Here is a 23,476-nt window from a genome sequence, read left to right as displayed (position 1 = left end):
AGCTGTTGCCAAAGGTGATCATCCGAGTGCTGAAACAGAAAGTGAGTCAGAAAGCTGTTCTCACACATAAGGGATCTTGCAGCAGCAGCAGCAGAGTTAAGGTAGATCATTCCTCCTCCATTTGTGAGAGTTGTAGTTCTAGGTTCTAAAACCTCTTGCCTTGCAGCAAAAGATGGCAGATCAGGATGTGACTGTGTGTTAAATGCCTGCTTTTACAAAGTGTGTAACACTACCATGGTATAATGTTTATTGTTTAAATGCTTCATGGTGGTCTTGCCTTAATGGATGAGCAAACCATAAATGTATTAGGATATAAACATTTATAACAGAGAAAAATATATAAAGGTAAGTATCTTATACTGTTTTCACTTATAGATGTATATAGAATACCAATCCCCAATTCTTGGGTTTGGTGAAGAAATTACTGTGAAATGTAAAGCCCTGTCTTTGACATTTTTTTCAGGGTCTAAAAACCACAGTCTACTATAGCAGACTTATTAGACACAGGCCTGTATGTGCTTCCAGCTTTTATTAGGATATTTCTGTATTCAAACAGATTGGTTTCCTCTGAAATCACAACCAAACCTGTTAAATTAAGGGAAACCTTGTTAAAGTGAGTAATACAGCAACATGGTTTTGTTTCTCCCTAAAAACTCCTTGAAGAGAAGAACAATGCAAGGTTTAACCTCTTCATTACTTAATCAAGCTGTGTTAAAGATGGAATTATTTTTTTTTCTCCCTACTTGCTCTTAGATGAGATAGTTTAACAGCAATGTACAGACATGGCTATAGATAAACAGGGACAGTTTTTTTGTTTGTGCTTATATCTGTAAGGGCATGGAACAAATTTGTAGTGTTGCAAGAGCAAGTCACAGTTCTTCTGTAGAAAGCACACTTTATAATTTCCACAAGATAATTTAATGAGAATCACAAGCAAGATAAATCATACTTTCCTTGGATTTCAAAATCTGTCAAGGTAATACTCTCTCATGTCCACAGAACTTCCTATAGAAAATATTAAAGAATTTACTAATCTTTTCTATCTGAAGTCAGAGATAGCTAAAAGCTGAAGTGCCTGTACAGCTCTGTGTCTCACCAGCAACTGAGAAGTTGAACTAATTACCTGACTTTTCTAATCTAATTGGGAAGCTCCATACACAGGAATAAATTTGCCCTAAATACCAATAAAGACCGGAATGAAGGTCATAGGACCAGGTCTTCAGTGTTGATGGAAAATCTGGGGAAATTGAAATCAGCATTTTGTGACACCTATTTACTCTACAAGAACAGCAATGTTTTCCTGTCTTCATAATTAATTTGAACATGGTTATAATAGAATACAAATCAACTTGTAAAATAGGTTTGGAGAAAGGTGTCTGACTTGGGGCAACTACTATTAGACAAAGTAAATATAACTGAAGTGCAATTGACCAAAAATTTGATCTCTTGCACTCTATTTAAAAAGTAAGATACAGAAACTATCATCCATTTTGTGGCTGTATTACACCATGACTCTTTCACAGTTAATTTTAGAATTCAGTTTAAATTCCATAAAAAGCTCAGTTTGGCTGAAAAAGAGAGAATAAGCAGTGATTATAATCACATCATCATCACATCCCCTGGCCTGTTGGACTCCCTGCTTGCAGATAGACAATTTCTGACTTTTCCCATATGCTGCCTGCTGTAACTGCTGGATGCTGGCTGCTGGGAACACTTTCTGCTGTCAGACCTTTCTGCTGCAGAGGTTCTTGTGAACCTTCTGGAACAGCACACTCAGACTTCCCCCACACTATGCCTGTGATTATGTCTGCATGACAGCAGGACTTGGCTTATCAGTTACTGCACATTGTGCTCTTATTTTATTTCCTGCAAATAAGAGAATACCATGGCATAATTATTTAATTGGCTTGAATTTATACCTTATTCATTAATGATTTTCAAGGCTTTTTGTTAAAAAGGAAGTGTTCTTTAATGTCGGGCTTCACTTGTACTCTGATAAAAACTGAAATCTAATCTCAAAGTTAGTTGCTGTTCAAAAGCAGCTGAAACTGTCATGATACTTACTAAAAAACCCCAGTCTCTGAAGTTCTTAGTCCTGACATATCATTTAATGAAAAGATGCTTTCTTTCTGGAAGATAAGGAGAGGGAACATTATAAAGCATTAAAGCTTTTAATTTTAGATCTGCAGGTCCCTATAATAATTCCAACCTGATACTTTTTGAAGATTTAATAAAAGCTGGGGGAAAGGAGTCTCATGAGAAATATGGACATAAAATGGCAAGAAAAGAAAAATCTATTCAATCTCACTTAGATTAACAAAAAAGATGGCAAGTTTTCATTGGTATAGCTTATTCAGGCATTCAGAATTGTGGAAGTGATCTAATGTATAACTGAGGTTACAGGAACAGGCAAATCCCATTTATGACATGCTGTTTTGCTGGGGAGGAAGTATTAGAGGCTATCACAAACAAGAGCTCTTCATCAGAAGTTTGCTTTTGTACTTAAGGTTGTGTCCAAATTTAAAGGGCTGTAATCCTTACAACATCACACTTCTGTTATTGAACACATTCCAAATTTGGCATAGTGATCCCTCTGTGAGGATTCTACTTTTTATAAAGCTTTACAAAAAAGTGAACTCCTTTAAGTTTTACTCAAATAGAACTATTTTATAGACAGCTACTGATGAACTGAACACTGTATTTCCTCACCTTGTCAATTAACTTTACCAACATTACAATTTCCAATTATTTAGCCTCCTATTAAAACTACATGCATTTCACAAAATAGAATCAATGAGGTTGGAAAAGACCTCTGAGATCACTGAATCCAACCTATGACCACCATGTCAACCAGACCACGACTCTCAGTGCCATGTCCAGTCTTTGCTTAAACACTTCCAGGGAAGATGATTCCACCTTCCTGGACAGACCATTCCACTGTTTAACAACCCCTTCTGTGAAGAAATTCCTCCTAATGTCCAGCTTAAAACTTCCCTAGTAAAGCTTATGACTCTTCCTCTCATCCTATCACTGGCTGCATGCCAGAGGAGTCCGACCCCCACCTGGCTACACCCTCCCTGTGTCAGGGAGCTGCAGAGCACTAAGGTGCCCCCTGAGCTGCCTCTTCTCCAGGATAAACACCCCCAGCTCCCTCAGCCACTCCTCACAGGACCTGTGCTCCAGACCCTTCCCAAGCTCCATTGCCCTTCTCTGGACATGCTCCAGCACCTCAATGTCCTTCTTGCAGTGAGGGGCCCAGAGATGGACACAGCTCTTGAGCTGTGGCCTCACCAGTGCCCAGTACAGGGGGACAGTCACTGCTCCTGCTGGCCACACCACTGCTGGCACAGGCCAGGATGCCCTTGGCCTTCTTGGCCCCCTGGGCACACCCTGGCCCATGTTCAGCCGCTGTCACCAGCACCCCCAGCTCCTTTTCCACTGGGCAGCTTCCCAGCCACTCTGTCCCTGCCTGTGGCACTGCCTGGGGCTGCTGTGACCCAAGGGCAGGACTCGGCACTTGGCCTTGTTGAACCTCATTCTGCCAGTCTCAGGCCATTGATCCAGCCAGTCCAGATCCCCTGCAGAGACTTCCTGCCCTCCAGCAGATCAACACTGCCACCCAACTTTGTGTTGTCCATGAATTTGCTGGGAGTGCACTCAATCCCCTTATCCAGATCATCAGTAAAGATACTGAACAGGACTGGGCCAGGTGGACACCAGGAGTGCACGTGAAGTAGGCAGAACAGGCACAGGAGGCCAGGTATGTCACAAAAAAGACCAAGCACAGCACCCTTAACCATTGCTCCAGCTTCAAACCCATCAGGTGCAGTTTGAAAGCATCTTCCTTTCGGGTCAGGAGACGAACTGAACTGAAGATGGTACAATCCCAAGGAAGCAGAGAGAACAGCAGTGTGCACAGTTAGAGAAATATAATGTACTTGATAACTGTTAGGGGAAAACGTAACAGATAATTTCCTGACATTTTTATCATTGTGCTGGAACTGCAGGCTATGAAATTGAAGTATTTCTCAGGAAATTTTGCTTAGAGAGTAAGGCAAAGGCATTCATGTACAGCTACATATACAGCTCATCTGTATGGCATATGACTCTCCGCAAATAGTACAGTGTCAACATTAGAAGTATTTAAGTAGTTAAAAGTATTTTTGTACATCTTTTTTGTTTTGCATATTAAAAATCTAAAAGCTAAAATAGCAATTATTTGTTCTTACTAATGCCAAAACCTAGACACCATCAAATGTATTCTACACAGGATGCAGTAAAATGAGTTCAGTGAACTGTAGTGTAGCAATCTGCAGGAGAGTGTTGTCCACCTCAGTTACAGGCACAATCTAATAGCCTTTCCAAAAAATAACACAGTAAGTTCCAGTTTTTGAGGGATGCTGTACTGACCCTGTGCCTCAGAATAGAGTTACCAACAACTTCCTTGGAGCCAGACAGATTTGCTGGTATCTGTCAAGTGATACCAAACCTGAAAGGCAAGAGTAGGATTTTGATCAACAGAGGTTACTCCTGGCTGTAGAACAGCATCTCTCTCTTGACATCATGTTGTGTGAAGGCTGAGGTACACAGGTGAAGAAGCAGCAATCCTAATCCCATACAACCCTCCCCCAGTCCTTACAGCCATCCCACAACCCTCATCTCATTATCAGGCTCCGTCCTTTTTTCTGCTGGCACCAACATCTTTATTACCAGTCTATGATGACCCCAACTGTCTCTTTGAGCATGTAAGTACCAGTTGCTGTACGACGAGAGCTGACAGTCCTTGAAGGCACAAAGGAGTGCATCAGCTGTGAGGAAGAACAGCAATAGGGAAAGACAAGTTTTGGAACACAACTGAGGAAGGAGAGAGAATCACCAACTGATCAATCACCAATCATTAACTAACTGATGGCAGGACTTGTTCACTATGTGTCAACAACCACTTACTTTGAAGTTGCTTTCTTTGAGTTGTATAACTCGTCATCTCACAGCCCAGTTTCAACCATCAAGAAGTTATTCACATTAGTCTCAATTTTTTTTTGCTTATATTCTGCCTCATGACTCCACTCCACACCTCAACAATTCTGACCCTCTCCTTGGCCTTACCACCCACACATTTCAAGTAACTCTTGACTGCTAACTTCTCAGTGACTCACTGCCAGGTCATCTTATTCACTGTATGTTCAGCTATTTCATCTCAAGGCATCATCTTCACATAAAAATATTTCATAGAACTCCACCAGGGCTGCTTTAAAAATAGCAGGGGTGACTGATAGTTTTAGGTTCCTCCAGCAAGATCAGACATGCCATCTTTACACAGCAGAAGTGTCAGGGTTGAAGGACCAGACTGCTGCAGTTGTCCGTCTTACGAAGGTTCACAGGCCTCTGCCTCTTCTCCAACCTCTGCACCTTCCTCATCCTCCTTGCTCTTTGTCTGAGCCTTCTGCAGAAGTCTGGGCCCTGCCAAGCCGATAACCAGGGCTCCAATTGGAGCAGTGATCAAGATAGCCAAGAAAGCTACTGTCAGTACATCCATTCCATACTTTTCCTTTTGCTCATCTTGATGTTGTCTTGCTGTATCCAGGGCAAGAGAACCTATTGCAGCCTGCAGGGAAGAAAACATTGCTGAGATGGAGAAAGTAATCTTTAGTACTGAATGAGGAAAAAAGCAAACCTATCATTAGTCAACATTTCATAGAAATTTGACATTTTTAATACATTCAACCTGTTTTTAGGCTGTACATAGCGAAGTAAACATTGTATTACACCTGTGAGGACAATTTTCACTTGACTATGCTTGGAATTTCCTAAGCTAATGAGTTTATCTGTGTGGCTTCCTCCTGTGAAGAACATTGCTTAGCTGCCATTTTATCCACATTTCTGGGGAATGTGTGATTAATTAAACAGGCCAGTATATTGTGTATTGCAGTTGTGAAAATGCCTCACTTGGAGAATGTATCCTGACATTAGTCAATTAGTGGCAGCTTCTGAAAATTTATATCACTGATCATGTAATAAGCCTTGCCTGTTTTGATTATTAACTTTTGTTTGCAAGTAATCATGCTATTGAGGCAAAGTCCAAATGACATGACAATCACTGAAATAAAGGAGCAGGAATGTAGCCAGCCAGAGGCATCTCTGTTAATATGGCTCTCAGACTACTCCTTACCAAAATAATCACAAACTGAAATCCATTCTGAGTTCGGATGTGACTGTCCTTGCAGACACTTATGTGTAAGAGGGAAATGCTTTTACCTTTGAGAGTTCTCAGAATCTGTATGTGAAGGCACAATAATCAGCAATGGCTGAGAAGTGCTTACATTTCCTGTGGTATATATACAATTCACTGTCATTAAAAAGAGTAAGCCCAGGATGCAAGCAAAACACTTGCACACAGAAGGTTCTCCACACACTTTTCAAGCAGTTAGAGTGTTTTCGAGTATGAACAGTCAATATTCTACATTCAGCCCTCATTGGGCCTGAACCTTTCCCCGCTTACTGCTGTACTAGTTAGGGAGCTTTGCTAAAGAAAATAGATTTAGCCTGGAATGAAAGTGATGTTGGATTGTTTACCTGGACAGTGGCTTTGGGAATCCATGCCAGTGAGACAAATACCTTCTCCTTGAAATTAAACCCAGCAAAGGACACCATCAGGAACGTTGCTATGATTCGCACAACTAGGGCGATGCCTAATATAGCAACACAGAGCCCTGCAACAGACAAACACTTCTCAGTGCTTTTGTGCACAGGTGCTTCTGGTTTTTTTATTTTTTGGGGGGGGTCAGCCATAATCTGCTTTGTTTTAGATTTCTTTATAGAGATTCTTTCGAAGCCAGTAATGAAAGCTGGATAATGAATGAATGATAATAATTTGTGAATGATCTTACCAACAGTTTCAGGCCTAAGAGATGTAATGGATACTTCTGCTCCAATTAAACCAAAAAGAAAAGGTTGAAAGATATTCCATGCAACTGCCACAATTTTTTCTATTTCTCTCTGCAATAAAAACAAAATGAATCTGTAAATTCACAAAAAGATGGCCAACCAGACACAACAGTTAAGTAATCATAGGACAAAGTGAAAATGTTTCATAAAGATTATCCAGAATTGCTCAACTTGCTTTGACCTAATACTAAAACATTCAAAATCAGTTGCACACCTTTTGAAGGTCAGACTGAGTCTGGCTGTCCTAGTAAATAAATGTTTGATGTCTTGAGAGGAGAAATAAAAAGCACTGGTGTTTGAACAGTAAGAGAGCAGTTTGCACACAAGAAGAAGAAAAAAAAGCATTGTTGATTTTCAGTATTTAGAAAGATGTCATTTCAACAGCTTTGCCATGAAGTTTCTGAGCCTTTGGGAACTGCATGTCTAAACATGTTCTTCCATTTGTAGCTGAGAAGAGTCTGACTCTCCCAAGTTTCAGTCACGATCTCTGTTCATGCTACACTCAGTCAGAGGCCTCTCTCCATGTCAGCAGGAGCAAAGTCAGCCTGAAAAAATCTGAAATCACATAGCAGGAACAAGTGCTGAACTTTCCACTGCAATATAGTGTATAAAGGCAAACCCATCTTTTCTCCTCACGTTTGAACTTTACACAATTTTCCTAAAACAACTGCTGCCAGAGTAAACAGGAATCTTCCACTTACATGACAAGGTACACATAGTATATCAAATAGCACTTGTCTTTCAATTAAGTGGGTTCTACAATAACAAATGAACCTTCAGGCAGGAGTGTGTGGAAAATATAAGTGCAGTGCTCTGTCACTTAGTAATCAATCCAGGGCCTAGACATGTCCCATCCTTGGTATCTTCTTTGGGACTGATCCTGCAACACCTCTTGCTCTTCTGTCAAGGAATGGTAGGTTACAGTAAGACAAAAACTTCTGTAGCCATAAAGAAAATGAGGTGGAAATATATATATATATATATATATATATATATATATACACATGTAAACATTTTTTGCCTCATTTCTCCTTGTTATTTCCCCCTTTTCAGTTCTGGCAAAATATAATTAAATTAAAACCAATAAAAAAGAGCCCCCAGAAATCCCCTCTTTAGGGATTTCAGCCTATTTACTGCCCATTTGACTGTCCCAGGAATAGGTCCAATGTTCACTGTTCTCTGTAGACAGTGTTTGTCAAGTGCCTTCCACCATGGACAGTGGGAGGCAGTGGCCTTTGAGAAGTTCAGCAGGAAAACCTCGGTAATATATTGAGTACACACGCACCTCTATCTTTATCTGAGAAAAAAAAGAGCTAAGGCATTTGACATCAATATACTTAAGGCCATGAAGCTTCATTCACAGATTAAAAGAATTTAAACTAAGCCTTTACAGACTGCATATACTCTTTTAAGGTTCTTCCTCCTATAATGGTTTAAAAGCTTTTCAGTAGAGAGCTTTATCAGTTGTAATGTCCTTAACTAGTTAAGTCCCAAGAAGAGCTTTTCACCCTTTAAAATTGGACAATCTTAGTTCCTTTTCATTGTTATAACAATCCTTGGTATCTTTGTAAAGTCAGGGTCAAGATGGGGATAATAACATGGACTCTACTATATCTAACCCCCTTTCCTTTTTCTTCCCCTCCTTCTACTGAATGTCACAAAGCTATTGCTGTGGAGAGAAAGATGCCTTCAAAACATTAAATGTAGATGGGATCAAGCAAAAGAGGCAGTCAGACATAGCAAGGCAGCAGCAGTAAGATGAAGTAGGCTAGGCCTAAGAGAAAGTGACTAAAAAGCAATCTTTTGTATGGTTTTTGTATAGCCTTACATCATCATTTATTGTGTGCACCCTGCTCTCTAAGTTATCCAAATTACACAGGCTGAGATTTGGGATAGATGAGAGAGGATAGTTAGTCACTGCTTTTCATTTCACCTCCTCCAAACCACAGGGAACAAACCCTCAGGGTATTCAGGCCATGTACACAACTGCATCTTGGACACCCATTTGTAAACTTAACCATAAAGTGACTGTGTACAGACACTCCCAGAGCTGGGAACTGAAGCTTTGGATTGCTACTGTCAAGTGCCTAAGTTTCCTTCATATGGCTTAAGATGTCTAAGAAAAGCTGAGCATTTCTCAATCAGTACACCAGGCTCTGTATTGGCAGACATATTGCTCTACTGACATACATGGTCACTTTCTGTCACAGGAAATGCTAAACACTTCCAAAACAAATGTACAATGTGCTGCTTGGTTTGGCGGGGTTTTGGTTTTTTTTTTTTTGCTTGTTTGTTTGTTTTTTAAATCTGTACACTCTCTACTGCTTCACAAATATACCATTACCACTCCAGACAGAAATTCAAGCTCCTGTCAGGCTGTACATTCACCAGACTTTGGATATGGTATGCTTCTTATGTAAACATTCACCTTTTCATCAGACCATCCCACACCTGCAACAAAAGCTAAGACTAATGTGCAAAGTCCTCCTGATCCAGGGAAGCCAAAGTAGATGCTGCCAAAAACAGCAAACATGGACAGTCCAAGTATAAAATATGATCTCTTCCATGCCAAAGATGCCTGCAGCCAAGGAAAAAGACAAAAAAGTGAATTTCTTCCAGAAATGGGGGAAAAAAGTTACTCCTCTTAATTTTGAAATTAAGAACTTGAAAAGAAAATTAAAAATTAATAATTCTGAAGGAATCAAAGCTTCCAAGTAGAATTGAACTGCTCAGTTTGATTGAGGATTTTTTCAGACATTAATTCCTAAGAATACAAATTTTGAAAATGTAATTTTTTTCCCTCTGCACACCCAAGTTCTTATTGCCACTAGGCTATATTTATCACAAGGAACATGATGCTCTGTTCCAGCAGCTCTGCCTCAACTCTCTGATAGCAGGATTTTCTACCTGTGTAGTCAAGTATTACAAGTTTATCCAAGGAAAGGTAAAAACATCTGGTGGCAAAGATTTCAAGGACAAGTCAAACATTTGCCAGGAATAATCTAGTTTTATTTCATTCAGTCTCACAGCAGACAGTTATCTGCCATTGTTCCTCATATCTATCTAACTCTTTAGCTCTCATATCACACTTCTTACATTATTTAATAACAAATTTGATGCCACTGAGGGCAATAGATGCTCTGAATATCGACTTTGGTAGTCCAGAGCGTATCTACATTCTTCCACAATTTTCTGTTCATTTAATTACCCCTCAATAGAAAATTCATCTATAGCACTTTCTATAGATGTAATTTTTATGGAAAGTAACACATTGTAATTAATACTTACGATATATTCAATCACTTAAAACCTCTAATACATCTGCTTTGTTAATCCTACTGGATACATCCTAAAGAAGTACATGTGTCTTTATCAATCTAATGAATTATTTTACTGTCTGAAATGGGTATCAGACCCTTCCTCCATTTCCACTACCTTCAATGAGAGCAGGATGGTGAGCTGGGTTCCTAACTTCCATCAGGGAGGACTATGAGATCATACATTATTATTGGTGCAGTAAATAAATAATCACCTTTAAAACACATCCTCACTTGATACGTTTGCAATCTGGAAGCTGCTAGCACTGTAAAAAGCTTTCCCCAAAACCAGCTTCACAGGAAGTTGGAAATTAATAACTAAAGAAAATAATCCCTTAGCAAAGAATCACTTGATTGTAATTTTTTTTAAACTAGGTTTTTACCTGATCATGGCTTGGGAAATATCGAATAAACATTCCCAGAATTCCCCCAGCTGCTATTCCAACAGTGACCTCCAGCACTCCACGGAGCACATTGTACAGAGTAGAACCTATTTTGCAAAAGGAAAACACATTCAGTAAGCCATTCACAGAGCTTCACTCAAACCATGCTCCAGACCTATGAGGTGATTCCAGGACAGTGTCTGCTTTAAATTACTTGGGGCAAAGGAGTTCAGGAGGGAACCTATGGGCCTGAAGACACTGGATGGTGCAACTTTCTTTCTCTGGAAGCTCATGCCAAGAAAGTGTGCAAGAGAAGTCAGAGAAAGAGCCACTGTAAGAACATTGCCAAACCCAGTGAAATTTAAAAGCATCATGTTGGGCATGCAGGGCCCAGACTTGGCAAGTAAGGGAGCAGTCAGGGAAAAATGTTCTCTAAAAGTTGTTGTGACCCACAACTCAGAGCTGACCATGTTACACCAACTTTTGAACATGGGTAATTTCCATCTCAGAATTTAAGGCTATACATGACTTTTATAATGAGATGCCATTAAACCAGTCAGCCATAACAGAGCACACATTCTCCAAAATATCACTGTTCTGCATTTCATTATGTAGAGATTAACCAGCATACCAGAAGAGAAAGCCATCCCAAGGCAAGTGTTGAAGCCTGTGATAGCCAGAATGTCATCGATGCTGCCAGCTGCCATTAGCAAAGTTGGGACACCTTTCTCCACCCCGTATCCCCCAGCTTGTAAAATCAGCATGGAGGGAACCACCACAGCAGGGGAGACTGCACCTAGAACAAAACTGAAAAAACACAGGTTCAGCATCTCAAAAAGAAAGTACTGAACTAAAAAAAACTTCAAAATGTTCTGACCTTAATTCTTTTGAAGTATAAATAAGTAGACCTTTATGTAAAGCATTTTCCTAACCTTTCCCCTCTAATTACATGCAGGGATATTTCTATGCAGATCTGCAATCAGCTCTTACTTTCTGCCCAACTCAGTAACATTAAAAGTAAAAGGCTCCACAGGATAAAACTGGAGTTTCCACTGCAGGCCAGTTATGCTCCCTGACAGACGCCTGGATTGTCCCATTTGGAAACCTGGTCTAGACGTGCTTATGACTCAGCAGCCCAGTTCCTTCTCATAAAATTCAGCACGTGTCAGAGGAGGAGTTCACCCATCTTGTTCTAGTGTATGGGTCTGGCCCAACTCCACCAATTAAGATAGGACTAGATGGAAAAGGTCTTCTCTTTAAGGGTGTTACTCTAGAATGTATTATGCCATATCCTTGTCCTTGACTTGTGACAGGAAGGCTGTCCTATGTGTATCTCTCTGTATGGAAGTTCTGAATTCCAGTATGAAGATTGTCCAAACTGTGGTATAATTTGCTGTCCCTAAAAGCCCCCTTTGTTGTGGTTCAAGACTCAGGGATTGCACCATCCTTCTTTCTTCAAGTGCTCAGGTCACAAACACAGAAAAGTAATGATGCAAGTACTCCTCTGCAGCCTGAAAATATGACCTTTAAATAAGCCACAGAGCCAGACATAAAGGGTAAGCAGAAGACCAGAGGGGCTGAGTGCAGCTTCCCAAATGGCACTGAACTGAGGTCTCTGCTTGGCACAGAGAACTAACCACAGTTGGATCACTGAGCTGCAGCCTGGAAACCAGCACTTTTGTCATAGAGGAGAAAAGGCAGTACATTACCCTAATATAAATCCCCATTGCCATGGCAAATGCAGGAACAAGTAGGCAAGGACAGCAGCTGTGCCTGTTTCTGAGAGGCACGGTCCAAAAGCAAGCCGTAAACAGACAGCTTTGAGCTTCTTAAGAGCCTGCAATCATACAGGCACAACAGTGTCAGAACCCTTGGCTTTACAGAGAGGAAAAACATTTACAATCTGACATGGCTTGTTAAAGAATCCTGTCTGAGCTGCACTATAGGACATGACATGGCCTAAACTAGAGATAAGCCCAAGCCCAACCGGATTTGGATATAAAATTTTAAGTGTGGCAGTGAATCTAGGTTTGATAAGGTTCCTGAATGTCACAGGAAATAGTAACAGAAAATTCTGTTTGGCTTCTTGTCATTTGCTCCATCCACAAAAGATTTTACTATAATCCCAGAAGTTGCATGAGCAGCCCCCAAAATTGCCCCAAAATCTATGAACAAATCATGAAAAGTTATAGAACTACATCAACTTGGCACAAGGAGCCAAGCATCTTTCAGCTGTCTCTTACCTGATATTCAGAGATTAAGCTCCTTTTGAGCTCAGCAACTTTTAAAAAAAAGTTTTCTAAACTGGGATATTTGCTTCTAACAGCTGGCTTTAACAGTTAGTCACAAACATGAATCTGCTAGGACAGGTCCCTAATTTTGATATGAAATTAAAAAAAAAAAAGAAATAAAAAATCAGTGAGTTCCATTTTTTACCGGTCCAGTTTATCCCAGCATAATCGGGACTGAGAAGAGAAACTGACTTCTTTGTCTTCAGAGTTTCAATTACACGAGGAAAAATTGTAACTGCATCAAAGCATTGCCACATACAGAGTCCAAGCAGCAGTTTTCTTACCACATGGAAGAAAAAGGAGTCAAAAATGAAGCTCCCTCAGCAAAAAAAGTTGTTATAAATAGAAATGCAGTCTCACAGAACTGGGCATCCAAACTGTGTCTAACAACACAGAGTTCATGCTCCTACAAGCCTCAATGTCTTGGAAAAGAGGATGATGATAATACAGGACAACAGATATTTTTCAATATTGACAAAACCTTATTTTCCTAAATAACTGTAGCAAATGTAGTTTTTCCCTGCAGTTTTTCTTGGTTAAGAGAAATGAGTTTAGATGTTCTAAACTACCCACACTTTATCTAAGTTTTATATAAACTCTGAGTGGTTCCTTCAACAGGGAGGCTGTTTCAACAGTATGGCACAGCTTTACTGCAGCCAGCTCATTTTAAATAAGCAAAACCTTGCCTTCATCAATTTATGAAGTATCATGTTTCTCAGGGTGCAGAGACTTTTTTTTGTTCACAGGACTGCTATTGGCTTCATTGTGATGAGAATCATTATTTCAGTAGTGCAGCAGGATTCATCTTTTAATTAACATATTTGCATTAAAATGGCAATGATTAAAAAAAAAAAGTCCCTGTGGGACTTTTTTGTTTGGTTGGGATTTCAAAAACATTGTCTTTCAAGGACTGGGGATCCCTTGCATTGCTTCAAATTTTCAATATAAACTAACAGAGAGTTGGTCAGGGAATGTAAACTCTTCCTGACAGACCTTGACAGTGCACACATCCTCCATATGTTCCACTCACAAAATTCAGGAAATTAAAATAATAATAAAATTTTTTCTTCAGGTTTTTTTTTTTTATTGCTTGCCTACTGTACAAATCCAACTACCAATATTACCATAGAATATAATTATAAAACAGTAATTCTGCTTTCTGTAATGATCTAATTTCCAGATGCTCCAAGACCGAGCAGTTCAATATTTTTAATGGAACCAATTATTCAGGTTTTTTTGATTGCTGTTGTATAGTCTGCCACACACAAATGGCTGGTGCCATACCTTTGGATCCAGGCCGAGTCCTGCTCGGGTCAGGATAATGGAAAGAGCGATGTTCCTCAGTGCTGCAGACCAGCGTAGGTTTATCTGGACAAAGTCACTGATGAACGGGGTATTTCGGATTAGGAAACCAGCAAGTAGCATCCCTTAAGTCAAAACAAATAAGCTCCTGTCAAATTATTTTTTATTGCACAAGAAAAGCACTCTTAAACAGACACCATATCATGTTTTTATGAGAGAAAAAGAAATAATTTGTATCCCAAATTATTAGCCATGTTTTAACAATGGGACTGAGGCATGAGAAGAGATGAACACATTTAAAGCAGTGAAAGTGGCCTCAGAACCCAGCAGGTCATCAATTAATAAATTAGCAAGATGCTGATCCACAGCTTTAGTCTGAGTCAAAAGAACTTTGTTTACCAGGTGCAGGTCATACTTAGCATAAGCAAAGACACCTCTGCATTCTTAGATTCTTTTCTTGTTAGCTTATTTTAATATAAAAATAGGAAGATCATCTAATATTGTGCATTTATCTCAGAAGTTGGGAATTGTTAAAAATCCTCTTAGGTGTAAGAAATGCAGGTAACACAGGAACCATAATGCTGCATTCACTAGGATATATAATCTAAACCAGCTCATCATGGACTAATTTAAACATTTTCAAGTGCTCTGGCAATAGGACTCTTACACAAAGAGGGGACAAAGAAGGGAAGGGAAATCAGAAACTTTGTTTTATTCTCTATTTGAGCTACTTGAAAGACACAACATTTTACAAATACTAGTAAAACTATCCAAGCAGAGACTTCCTGCAAAGCTATTGAAGCCACAGCTCTGGAAGTATATGGAAAAGTACTGGAAAAGTTGACTTCAAATACGGATCTACAGAGGATTCATTGTGAGTCCTGATGATTCAAAGGTACATTTTTGTGGCATAATTTTATATTAGTCATGTTTAGAAACAGGAAACTAAAAAAACCCAAAAAGTAAACAAATCACTGTGCTCAGGTTGGTCCCAGCTCAGTGTGAGCCTTGACTGTGAACTTGATTTGTCCTGGGATGCTAAACTTTCAGACATTGTTCTTTCCACCACATCTTGGAAAAAAAAACCAGTGTCATAATTAATTTGTGGTACCTCATGACAATTATACGAGGCTGGCAGCGTGATCACATGCTGTTTGCAACATTTGCATGAGGTCCAAGTCACTGGAGCTACCCTGATCCAGGAATCTATTTAACAAAGCAAAAATCTCCACCTCAAAGGATACCTTAATTGATTTGCTCCATGGCTCCTGCTGCAGAAACCTCTCTGCAATGTGCACCTAAAATGGTTGTTTCAGTACTAATATCATTTCTTTTTTCCTGAGAGAGGCTCACCATAAGGTGCTTAAGTGCTCAGCCAGCCACCTTACACTCTACTGGACCTAGCAAAAGTGGATTATAGGCATGTAAGAGGACGTGGTTTGAATTTCTAATGTAAAATCAGAATATTTGTAGACATTGTCTGCTTGTCTTCTGAGTCATAGATTTCTCCAGTTTTCCTCAAAGACTGGGGATAAGAACAATGAACTCTGTCCTAAACAACCCAAGAGACATGTGCTGTCATGCTGAAGTTTCTCCTGTCCAGTATTACCTGTCTGACAAGCAGTTTCATGCTCAACTCGTAACTTTCAGATACAGATGTAATTAAAAAACTCCCAAACAAGCAAAACCCAAATGGTCAGAAATACTTTTATTTGTTTAAGAGGGGTGTTTACTTAGAAAGGGCAGACTCCCTGCCTGCATGTGACATTCCTGTTCATACTGCAGGCATGCATGCCATATGCAAAACCTCCCTCCCTCTCATTTGAATTTCTTTCCTCTGGTGAAACTAAACAGCACAAGAGCACACAGGCTGCCTGGACAGAGCCATGTGAAGAGCTCCTGTGTGAGGCACAGCACCAGCTGTGCAGGCTACAGAGCCACACCTGGCCCACCCTGCCAAGCAGTTTTGCTGTCTGTCAGCAGCTTTACTCATTTATGCACTAAACATAGCAAGGGGACAGCATACAGCTGGGGAGAAGAACCTGGAGCTTCATTTCCAGCTCCACTGACATCACAGCACTTCAAAATATTGTACTTATCTAAGTGAGGATAAAACCTCCTCTAGGAAAGAAACCAGAAAAGATTCTAAAGATGTTAGGATTATTTTCATCTCCCATTTCTATTTTGCATTTCTATGTAACATAAAATAGGATGTTGATGTGAAAAAAAAAAGTTATGATTTAATCAGAATAACTCTCTGCAGAAGATCTATTCCTTGTTGTGAATTTATTTTCTCAGGTTTCAATTATCTTGAGATGAAGGTGAAGAAAGAAATCCTTTGGACTACCAGTAGCAGGGAATTGTCATAAAGTTCTCTTTGGGAAACATTTTCATTGTGTGAGATACTAAAGAAACAGCTCAGCAATAATTTTACAAAGAGATTACTGTAAAATGATGTCTGGATTAAGATTCCTGTTTGGTATTATTAACCCCAAAGACAATAAACTTTAAGTCTGTAGGCAAGCAGTTCTCTGACCCACAAAGAATTAAGAAGAGAGCCTTGGGTAATTTTACCTGAGCCAGTCTGGGGAATTTTGCACCTTCTCAGGGAGGACCAGAAAAAGTCATTTGGAAATGCTACAGATTTTGAATGTGACACAGTTTATTTGTTCCCAATCCAAACACATCTACCCATACAGATACTACTTGACAACACAAAATATGCAGGAAGAAAAGAAGGAAGGATGTCTTACCCAGAAGAGCGGGGAGAGGGGGTAGTGTTCCTATTTTAATGAATCCAAAAATTTTACCTCCGATGACAGCAAAGAAATAAAGAAACAGAATTCCAAAGAGATTTCCACCTGGGAGACACTCAGCCCCAGTTATGGACCAAACCACTGCCCAAACCAGAACCACAAATGCAACTGGAACAAAACAAAAAATAATTAACACTTAATAATCTCTTAGCAACAACTTTGCTGTTAGGTCATATTTGTTTTGCTATTGAAGAAAAACGTTAGCCATGACTTTTAGAAATAAAACTTACCTTAAAAATTAATTTACTCATAACAATGTAGTTAATCTTTGATGGTCCCCAAACTGATGTTCTGGTTTTATAGATGCTAAAGTATTTTAAAATTGGTAACAACAAGAACATCATTAAATACATTTAGTGAGCCTTTGTCTGCTGTGAAAAGCACTTCACAGGTTCCAAACTTAAAGCAAAGACTTTCACTAACTTATCTTGAATTTGCTTATCTTCTTTCAGCTACTTCAGAACCACAGTAAAATCTACTGTTGAATAGCCCGGCTCTATCTTCAAGCTGATGAATGCAGCTCCAGTCTAATTTTTAAAATAATTGAAGCATAATTTTTTGGCTGAATGTGTTTGTGCAATACATTGTTTTCCCTGGGAAAAAAATTGTGAAGAGGGTCATGTCTCTGGACATCTGGAGTACAAATACTTTCCTTGATACAGCAATCAAAGCAGGATAATACAGAGGGGGAAAAATTCTGAAAAATATTATGGGAACAGTGTGTGAAAATATTATAAAATATGTGAAAACATTTGCTCTTTCAAGGTTCACAAATCTGTTCCAACAGTTGCCCAACGAGAACAGGCATGCGTACATATAAAACAGGAGACTGAAGGAGAAGAAAAAAATGTGTTGAATAAATGTCCTGCATTTTCAAATTGGAGTTTTCTTAATCTTACTTGAGAGTGACAGGGGGCAAAGGAAGACCAGTAGATTTCCAAACATAAAAGCTTAAGAATTCCAAGTGGCTGTGGAAGCAATCAAAGACACATGAAATGTCTTTTGTTAGGAAAAATTTCAAATAATTAGCTAGCCAGGCATCTCTTTTGGGAGTTCTCAGTTTAGAACAAATTCTAAATAAAATAGACCAGTTTGCCTTTGCAAGCCTGTAGTACTAAGGACAAACTATCAAGACAAAAATTAGGAGGTCTTTCTTCTGATAAAAATAGTTTGCAGTGCAAAAACATTCCTACCATAGTAAACATATGAGACTGGAGAAACAAAAACTGTACATTCAAACATTTGTTTCATCTTTTTTTTTCCCCTCTGGCTCAAACATTCAAACAATGGTGTGATAAGTAAAACACAGCTATTTCTATTTTCAAGGACAGTGGACAGATATCATCCCATTCAGAGAAACAAGTACTTCTTTCGCCACTTCTCATTTTAATTAAACTCTGTGTCTCTTACCTACCATTTGTCACTGTTTGGGCCAGTAAACCCTGAGGAGGACAAGCAAATATTTGCCTCCATGTTCTTGCAGGTATTGAAGACCCTGCTGTTGGCTCTGGAGGTTGCTGAGTGCAGTGGTTTAAGAGAGCAGTTTCTTCTGTTTGTGCATTCCCATCAGTACCTTTGGCACCTGCTGTTGGTTCCTGCTGAAGGCAAACAAGGAGACTCCCTCAGAAGTGACACTGTGTGTGTTTGAAGCAGTGAGCACAACCTGAAGTCTGCTGAGATGCACTGGATCCACACTGGCTACAGGCAACCACATTAACTGAACAACCACTATAGGAATGCCCAGCTTTGATGTAATTCTGGCATTTTTGGCCCTGTGTTTGTTTTTCTGCATTGCACCAAGAACTGTATGTGAGAAATTGCAGGACATTTGCCTTTTTATCTGCACCTGACAGGGCTCCTATCCCAACAGATATAGCACCTGTGCAATAAAAATATTTGCATATTTGATGAAGAAACAATAATAGCAGGCCAGGCTCAGCTTGTCTTGTATACACAACTAAACATTTATTAATATTTTCTACAATTTTTTAATATTCTGCTTCCAGACTGGATTTCACAATAGAATTAATGATTAGCATCATTCCAGTGAGATGGTACTTTTAATATAACTCCTTAATAACTACTGTTGCAAAGTCTGGAACCAAAATTACAAAACAAAGATGAAAGAAACAGCACAGCTGGCCAGCACAAGCTTTACTCACATGATCCATTGCTGGAAGGCTCAAGCTGGTAAGTCAAAGTAGAGATGGAGAAATACTGTAACTGGGAGTCATTCCCTTGAAGCTGTTCTCTTATACTTGTACATCTACTTATCCATATTCATAAGCAAAGCACTTTTTGACCATTTTTGGATATGTCTCACTTAATTTTAGCATTATTTTTGACAAGTTAATCATCTCCCTTCCTGTATGATTATTCATGTCAGCATATTGTCATACTGTAGACATGGAATTCTGCTTATAATGTGGTTTGGCTCTTCTCCAGTAGTAGTTCCACATTTCTGATTATTTTTCTGTCTTTTTCCTCTCTCCCTCTCTCTCTCTGAATATATATGTATCTTTTTTTTTTTTCCTTACTCAGTGTCATGACTGGAACACAAATCTCATGAGCTTTCAGAATGGAGTGACTTGTTTACCCCATGATTCTGTGATCACCATGTGCATAAAGATGTGCCATACAGACATCTCTATGAGATACACTCAATACTATATGCTTACTTTTAAGTGCCAATTTTAGATTAAGAATTTTATTCTTAAAAAAGGAAAAAAAGGAAAGGAGAGTTCTCTCTGACTAGAATAATACTTTGGGATCTTAGTTAATTACCTCACTTTGCTCATGCATGGGAATCATGCCATTTCTCTCACACACTGATGGTTCAGAATCTTCACCGTCATTTACATCTTCCCTTACCATTGTTGCAAACCTAGAGAAAGAAATAAAGGGGGAAAAGTTACAGAGAAGCAAATAAACACTGTTTTCCAAATGGATGACTTCTCAGTGATGTCTTTTCCCACAGACCGTGTAGAAAAATCTTCTCAGCCCATCAAATTTCAAGTTTAATGATTTTTGTGTCCCTCTGTATGCTGTGCCAAAGAACAAGAGACAGAAACTAACTGAAGAACTGTATTAAGCTTAGAAATTCAAGCACAAAAAACCCCAGTAAAAACCCACAAAACCAAAAAAAAAGTTTTAGAATCGCAATTATCTGTGCTAACCTCTTCATTCCTTCTTAAAACCACAGCTGTAATCTTTATGTATTTGTGCCTCCTTTCAGCACATATTAAAGGTTATTTGCTGTCCACTCAGCAGGACCATTAGGACCATTCTGAAAGTGTCACAGGTCCTGTGTACATATCAGTGCAAGTGACCATTTAATGAAATTAGAACAACTATAGTTTCTAAAACTCTGAGAGGTTTCTAAAGCTTCAAGAGGGGACACTTTTCCCCTAAATTAAGCCTGATTGATCCTGGTTGATTTTCAGAGGAATTTTAACAATGTGTTTTCTCTAGATGCTACTAGTTACAAACACATTGACTGAGTATCTAAGAAAGTGAAGATGCCTGTTTGAATAAAGATCAGGACTTTTCACAGCTTGAAGCCTGAACAAACATGGCTCTTTTTTTACTGATTATATCCCATGGAGGTACTTCTCAGAGTGGGAAGTAAGATCCAAGTCAATTGTGGATAGTTACCATTGTATTTGCTCAACTCTAACTGGTCCACTACTTGTCCCATAGATTCTAGCAAGAAATATGGCAGTGCACTGTTTTGTATGTCAGATTTTTTTGGTGCACATATTTACTGTAGTTTCACAAGTGTGAGCCATCAAGGGGGGCAGACATATATCTGGAGACAAGACTTGATAGTGTTCTTTCTTACAGCAAAGGCTGGTACATATTCTCCATCAGCTAAATCTCTTTGAAGTCTTTTAAACTCCTCTGGCCATATAAAACATCAGTGAAGTTACCCAGAGCTTCTGAGCCAAGAAATTCCTTCCTTGCTAGATAGTTGGAAGGAAGTCAGAGCTGATTCTCACAATTATCAAGCCTCAAGTTTAAAATGAAATATTTGATATTTGGGAAGGGCTGATACCATAAAGAAAAGGGCCATTCTAAGACCTATGAGGTTTTGTTTGAGCTGTTCTGATATGAACAACTTGGCTATGCCTCTGGCCTGAGGCATAACCAAGGCACAGCAGAATACAGAGCTATAGGCAAACACATTCAGTGTGTTATAAGTTAATAGTTCTGCTTTTTCCTTCTTTCCTATTTAAAGGTAAAGTGCTTATTTACCCAATTTTCAGTACTTTTCTGTATTTTTAATTAATACTTGCAGAACCAAATAGTTGTGGTTTTAGAATTTTAGGCTTTTTAATGACATTGGTGATACTTTTGATTTGTTTTTTTTTATCCTCTCATTGGGACTGGGAATCCACAAATGCCAATCCTCCTAACTGGAACAGAAAGTACCAGCTACCAGTGCCTCCCTCCTTCCCTTCACTGACCACTTTCCCAGGGTGGTTTTATATACTTAATTTTGCACTTGGTTTGTGTGCAAGCAAAGGACAGAAGGATATCATTCTCCATCCAGCTCTGCACAGGCAACATCCCAGATCAGTCACATAGCTGTTGACACAAAATTAATTAATGCTTCTAAGAGTTAACTGATTAATTAACACTTCTGAGAAGGGCAAGTCTACCTCGCCACAGCTTCAGCTCCTGCAAGTGCTGTTCACAGCAGTGTGTGGGACAGGCAAGATGGACTAAGCAGGGATATCGAATGTTCTGTTTAACAAGGATGGCTTCAGGGAATGAATAACAAACCTGACAGTGCTGTCCTTATCTGGTTTGTGGCAGGTCTTCACCCTGTTGGCAGGATCAAGAACCTACCTCCAAGAACTGTCCTTTGGATCAACAGGACCAAAGTGAGTAGTTACTGTACTTATGCCAGCATGGGTCTTTGGGAAACTCACAGATTTTGGGTGTTTTGTGGGGTAGGGGGGTTGTTTTCGTTTTTCAATTCCACCTTCTATGCCAACAAAAATCAGTGATTGAGAAATCACTGAGAGGAATTTCTATCTCAGGGTTAAGGCTATCCCATGGAAACCAGCCAGTAAGAGACCTATTTTAGTACCTCTCTGTAAAAGACACTTTTCTCGTATGGAAAGCGGAAAGGTTTGCACTAGATCCGCTCGTTCCAGTTGTTTTTGAACGGGTAGTGAGGGAGAGCTGATTGACAGGGACAGCACATGCACGCCTACAGCAGGAGCTGTCGGTGACTGTCAGCGCTCTGCTTTGCACACAGCAAGTACAGAAAGCCACGCACACGAAATACCGCAAACCCCACGCAGCAACCGGCACTCAGAGTAAACAACGATTAAAACACCCAAACCATCATTATCCACAAAAAGGCGCCAAGTAGACCCGGGAGCAGTCTCCTGCCGGCCAAGCCCGCTCTCCGCTCGCACCCCCGGTCACCCCTCCTGCTCAGGGGATGGGCTGCAGCGAGACCAGGGGGGCACAGCACTCACCCGCGGCACAGCGGGGCCTCAGCCAGGGACCCGCTCCCCTCAGCCTCTGCCGGCGTGGCCCGAGCGGGGACAGCCCCGCTGCTCGGCTCCGGCTCCTCCTCCCCCGCTGCTAATGCTGCTGCTGGCGCAACAGGCCCTCCCTCCACCGCCACAGCTCCGCCAGGCCGGCAGCTGCAGCTGGGGATGCCCCCAAGGGCTTCCCGCAGGCCTTGCTGAATGGGTCACCGCGGGAAAGGCGGCAGGAGACGGGCCATGGTCCGTGCTGTCAGGTTGGTGAGAGCGATGGGACGATCCTGAGCCCAGCCAAGGCTCTGGACAGCCGTCAGGGCACCCAGGAGGAAGATTTTTGTCTCTTTTGTAGCCAGTCCCCCATGAGATTCACTGCATCTGCTACACACGAAAAAGGCTTTCTGTGCTGCCTTTCCCATGGCTGTGGGAGAATGCATAGGGAAGCTACACACCATCCTTTAACCCAGACTTCGGCACTGGAGAGGTTGGAGATGAGATGCAAGGAAAGGGTAAGGAGCTGTTGCTGATTCTGCTCTGGGTACGCACAGACAAAATGCACTGGGGCAGGCAGGAGATTTAAAAAAAACCCCACCCAACCAACCAGTCCCCAAAACCACCCCAAACAAACACAACTTGCATATTTATGTTGTTCCCATCCTGGCATTTTGACTTCGTAAAGCAAATTCATCCACACCATTTGTAAGTGCACATGAGGTAATGAGATGTTCTCTCAGACCTTCTCTTTTTCTCAACTCTAAATTTGCAAGCTGCACTCAGTCCATGTGAAAGCAGAGTCAAATGCCACATGTTGCTAGTTTGCTCCTGGCAAACTAGCACAGAACTAAGAACTAAGCTGACTACAAATCCAAGAGAAAATGAAAGCATTTTTGATCAGATTAAATTTTCCAGAAGGACTCAGAA

General features: G+C 40.2%; 1 protein-coding gene across 5 annotated transcripts; it reads right to left on the bottom strand.

Annotated features, from left to right (window-relative positions):
* Positions 1-588: 588 nt before the first annotated feature.
* LOC129120484 (sodium/hydrogen exchanger 9B2-like) lies at positions 589-23,378 on the bottom strand. 5 transcript variants are annotated; one of them, XM_077177183.1, is made up of 12 exons: positions 22,547-23,378; positions 19,839-19,938; positions 18,469-18,649; positions 16,992-17,162; positions 14,221-14,363; positions 12,355-12,482; positions 11,277-11,452; positions 10,646-10,752; positions 9,374-9,523; positions 6,888-6,996; positions 6,574-6,710; positions 589-5,605 (listed from the first exon to the last, which is right to left on the bottom strand). In XM_077177183.1, exons 2-12 carry the CDS (start codon positions 19,926-19,928, stop codon positions 5,366-5,368), a joined length of 1,632 nt encoding a protein of 543 aa, XP_077033298.1. In that variant the 5' UTR covers positions 19,929-19,938; positions 22,547-23,378; the 3' UTR covers positions 589-5,365. The 5 variants fall into 5 exon arrangements, with proteins under 5 accessions (XP_077033298.1, XP_054489084.1, XP_077033297.1 ...); XM_054633109.2 differs by having other exon boundaries at positions 18,469-18,652; positions 22,547-23,161; XM_077177182.1 differs by lacking the exon at positions 22,547-23,378 and adding an exon at positions 20,034-22,540 and having other exon boundaries at positions 18,469-18,652.
* Positions 23,379-23,476: the final 98 nt, after the last annotated feature.

Source organism: Agelaius phoeniceus, chromosome 4 (genome assembly GCF_051311805.1).
Source record: "Agelaius phoeniceus isolate bAgePho1 chromosome 4, bAgePho1.hap1, whole genome shotgun sequence".
Lineage (NCBI taxonomy): Eukaryota > Metazoa > Chordata > Aves > Passeriformes > Icteridae > Agelaius > Agelaius phoeniceus.
Note: the sequence above shows the minus strand (reverse complement) of the source record. Positions and strands in the feature narration are given on the sequence as shown.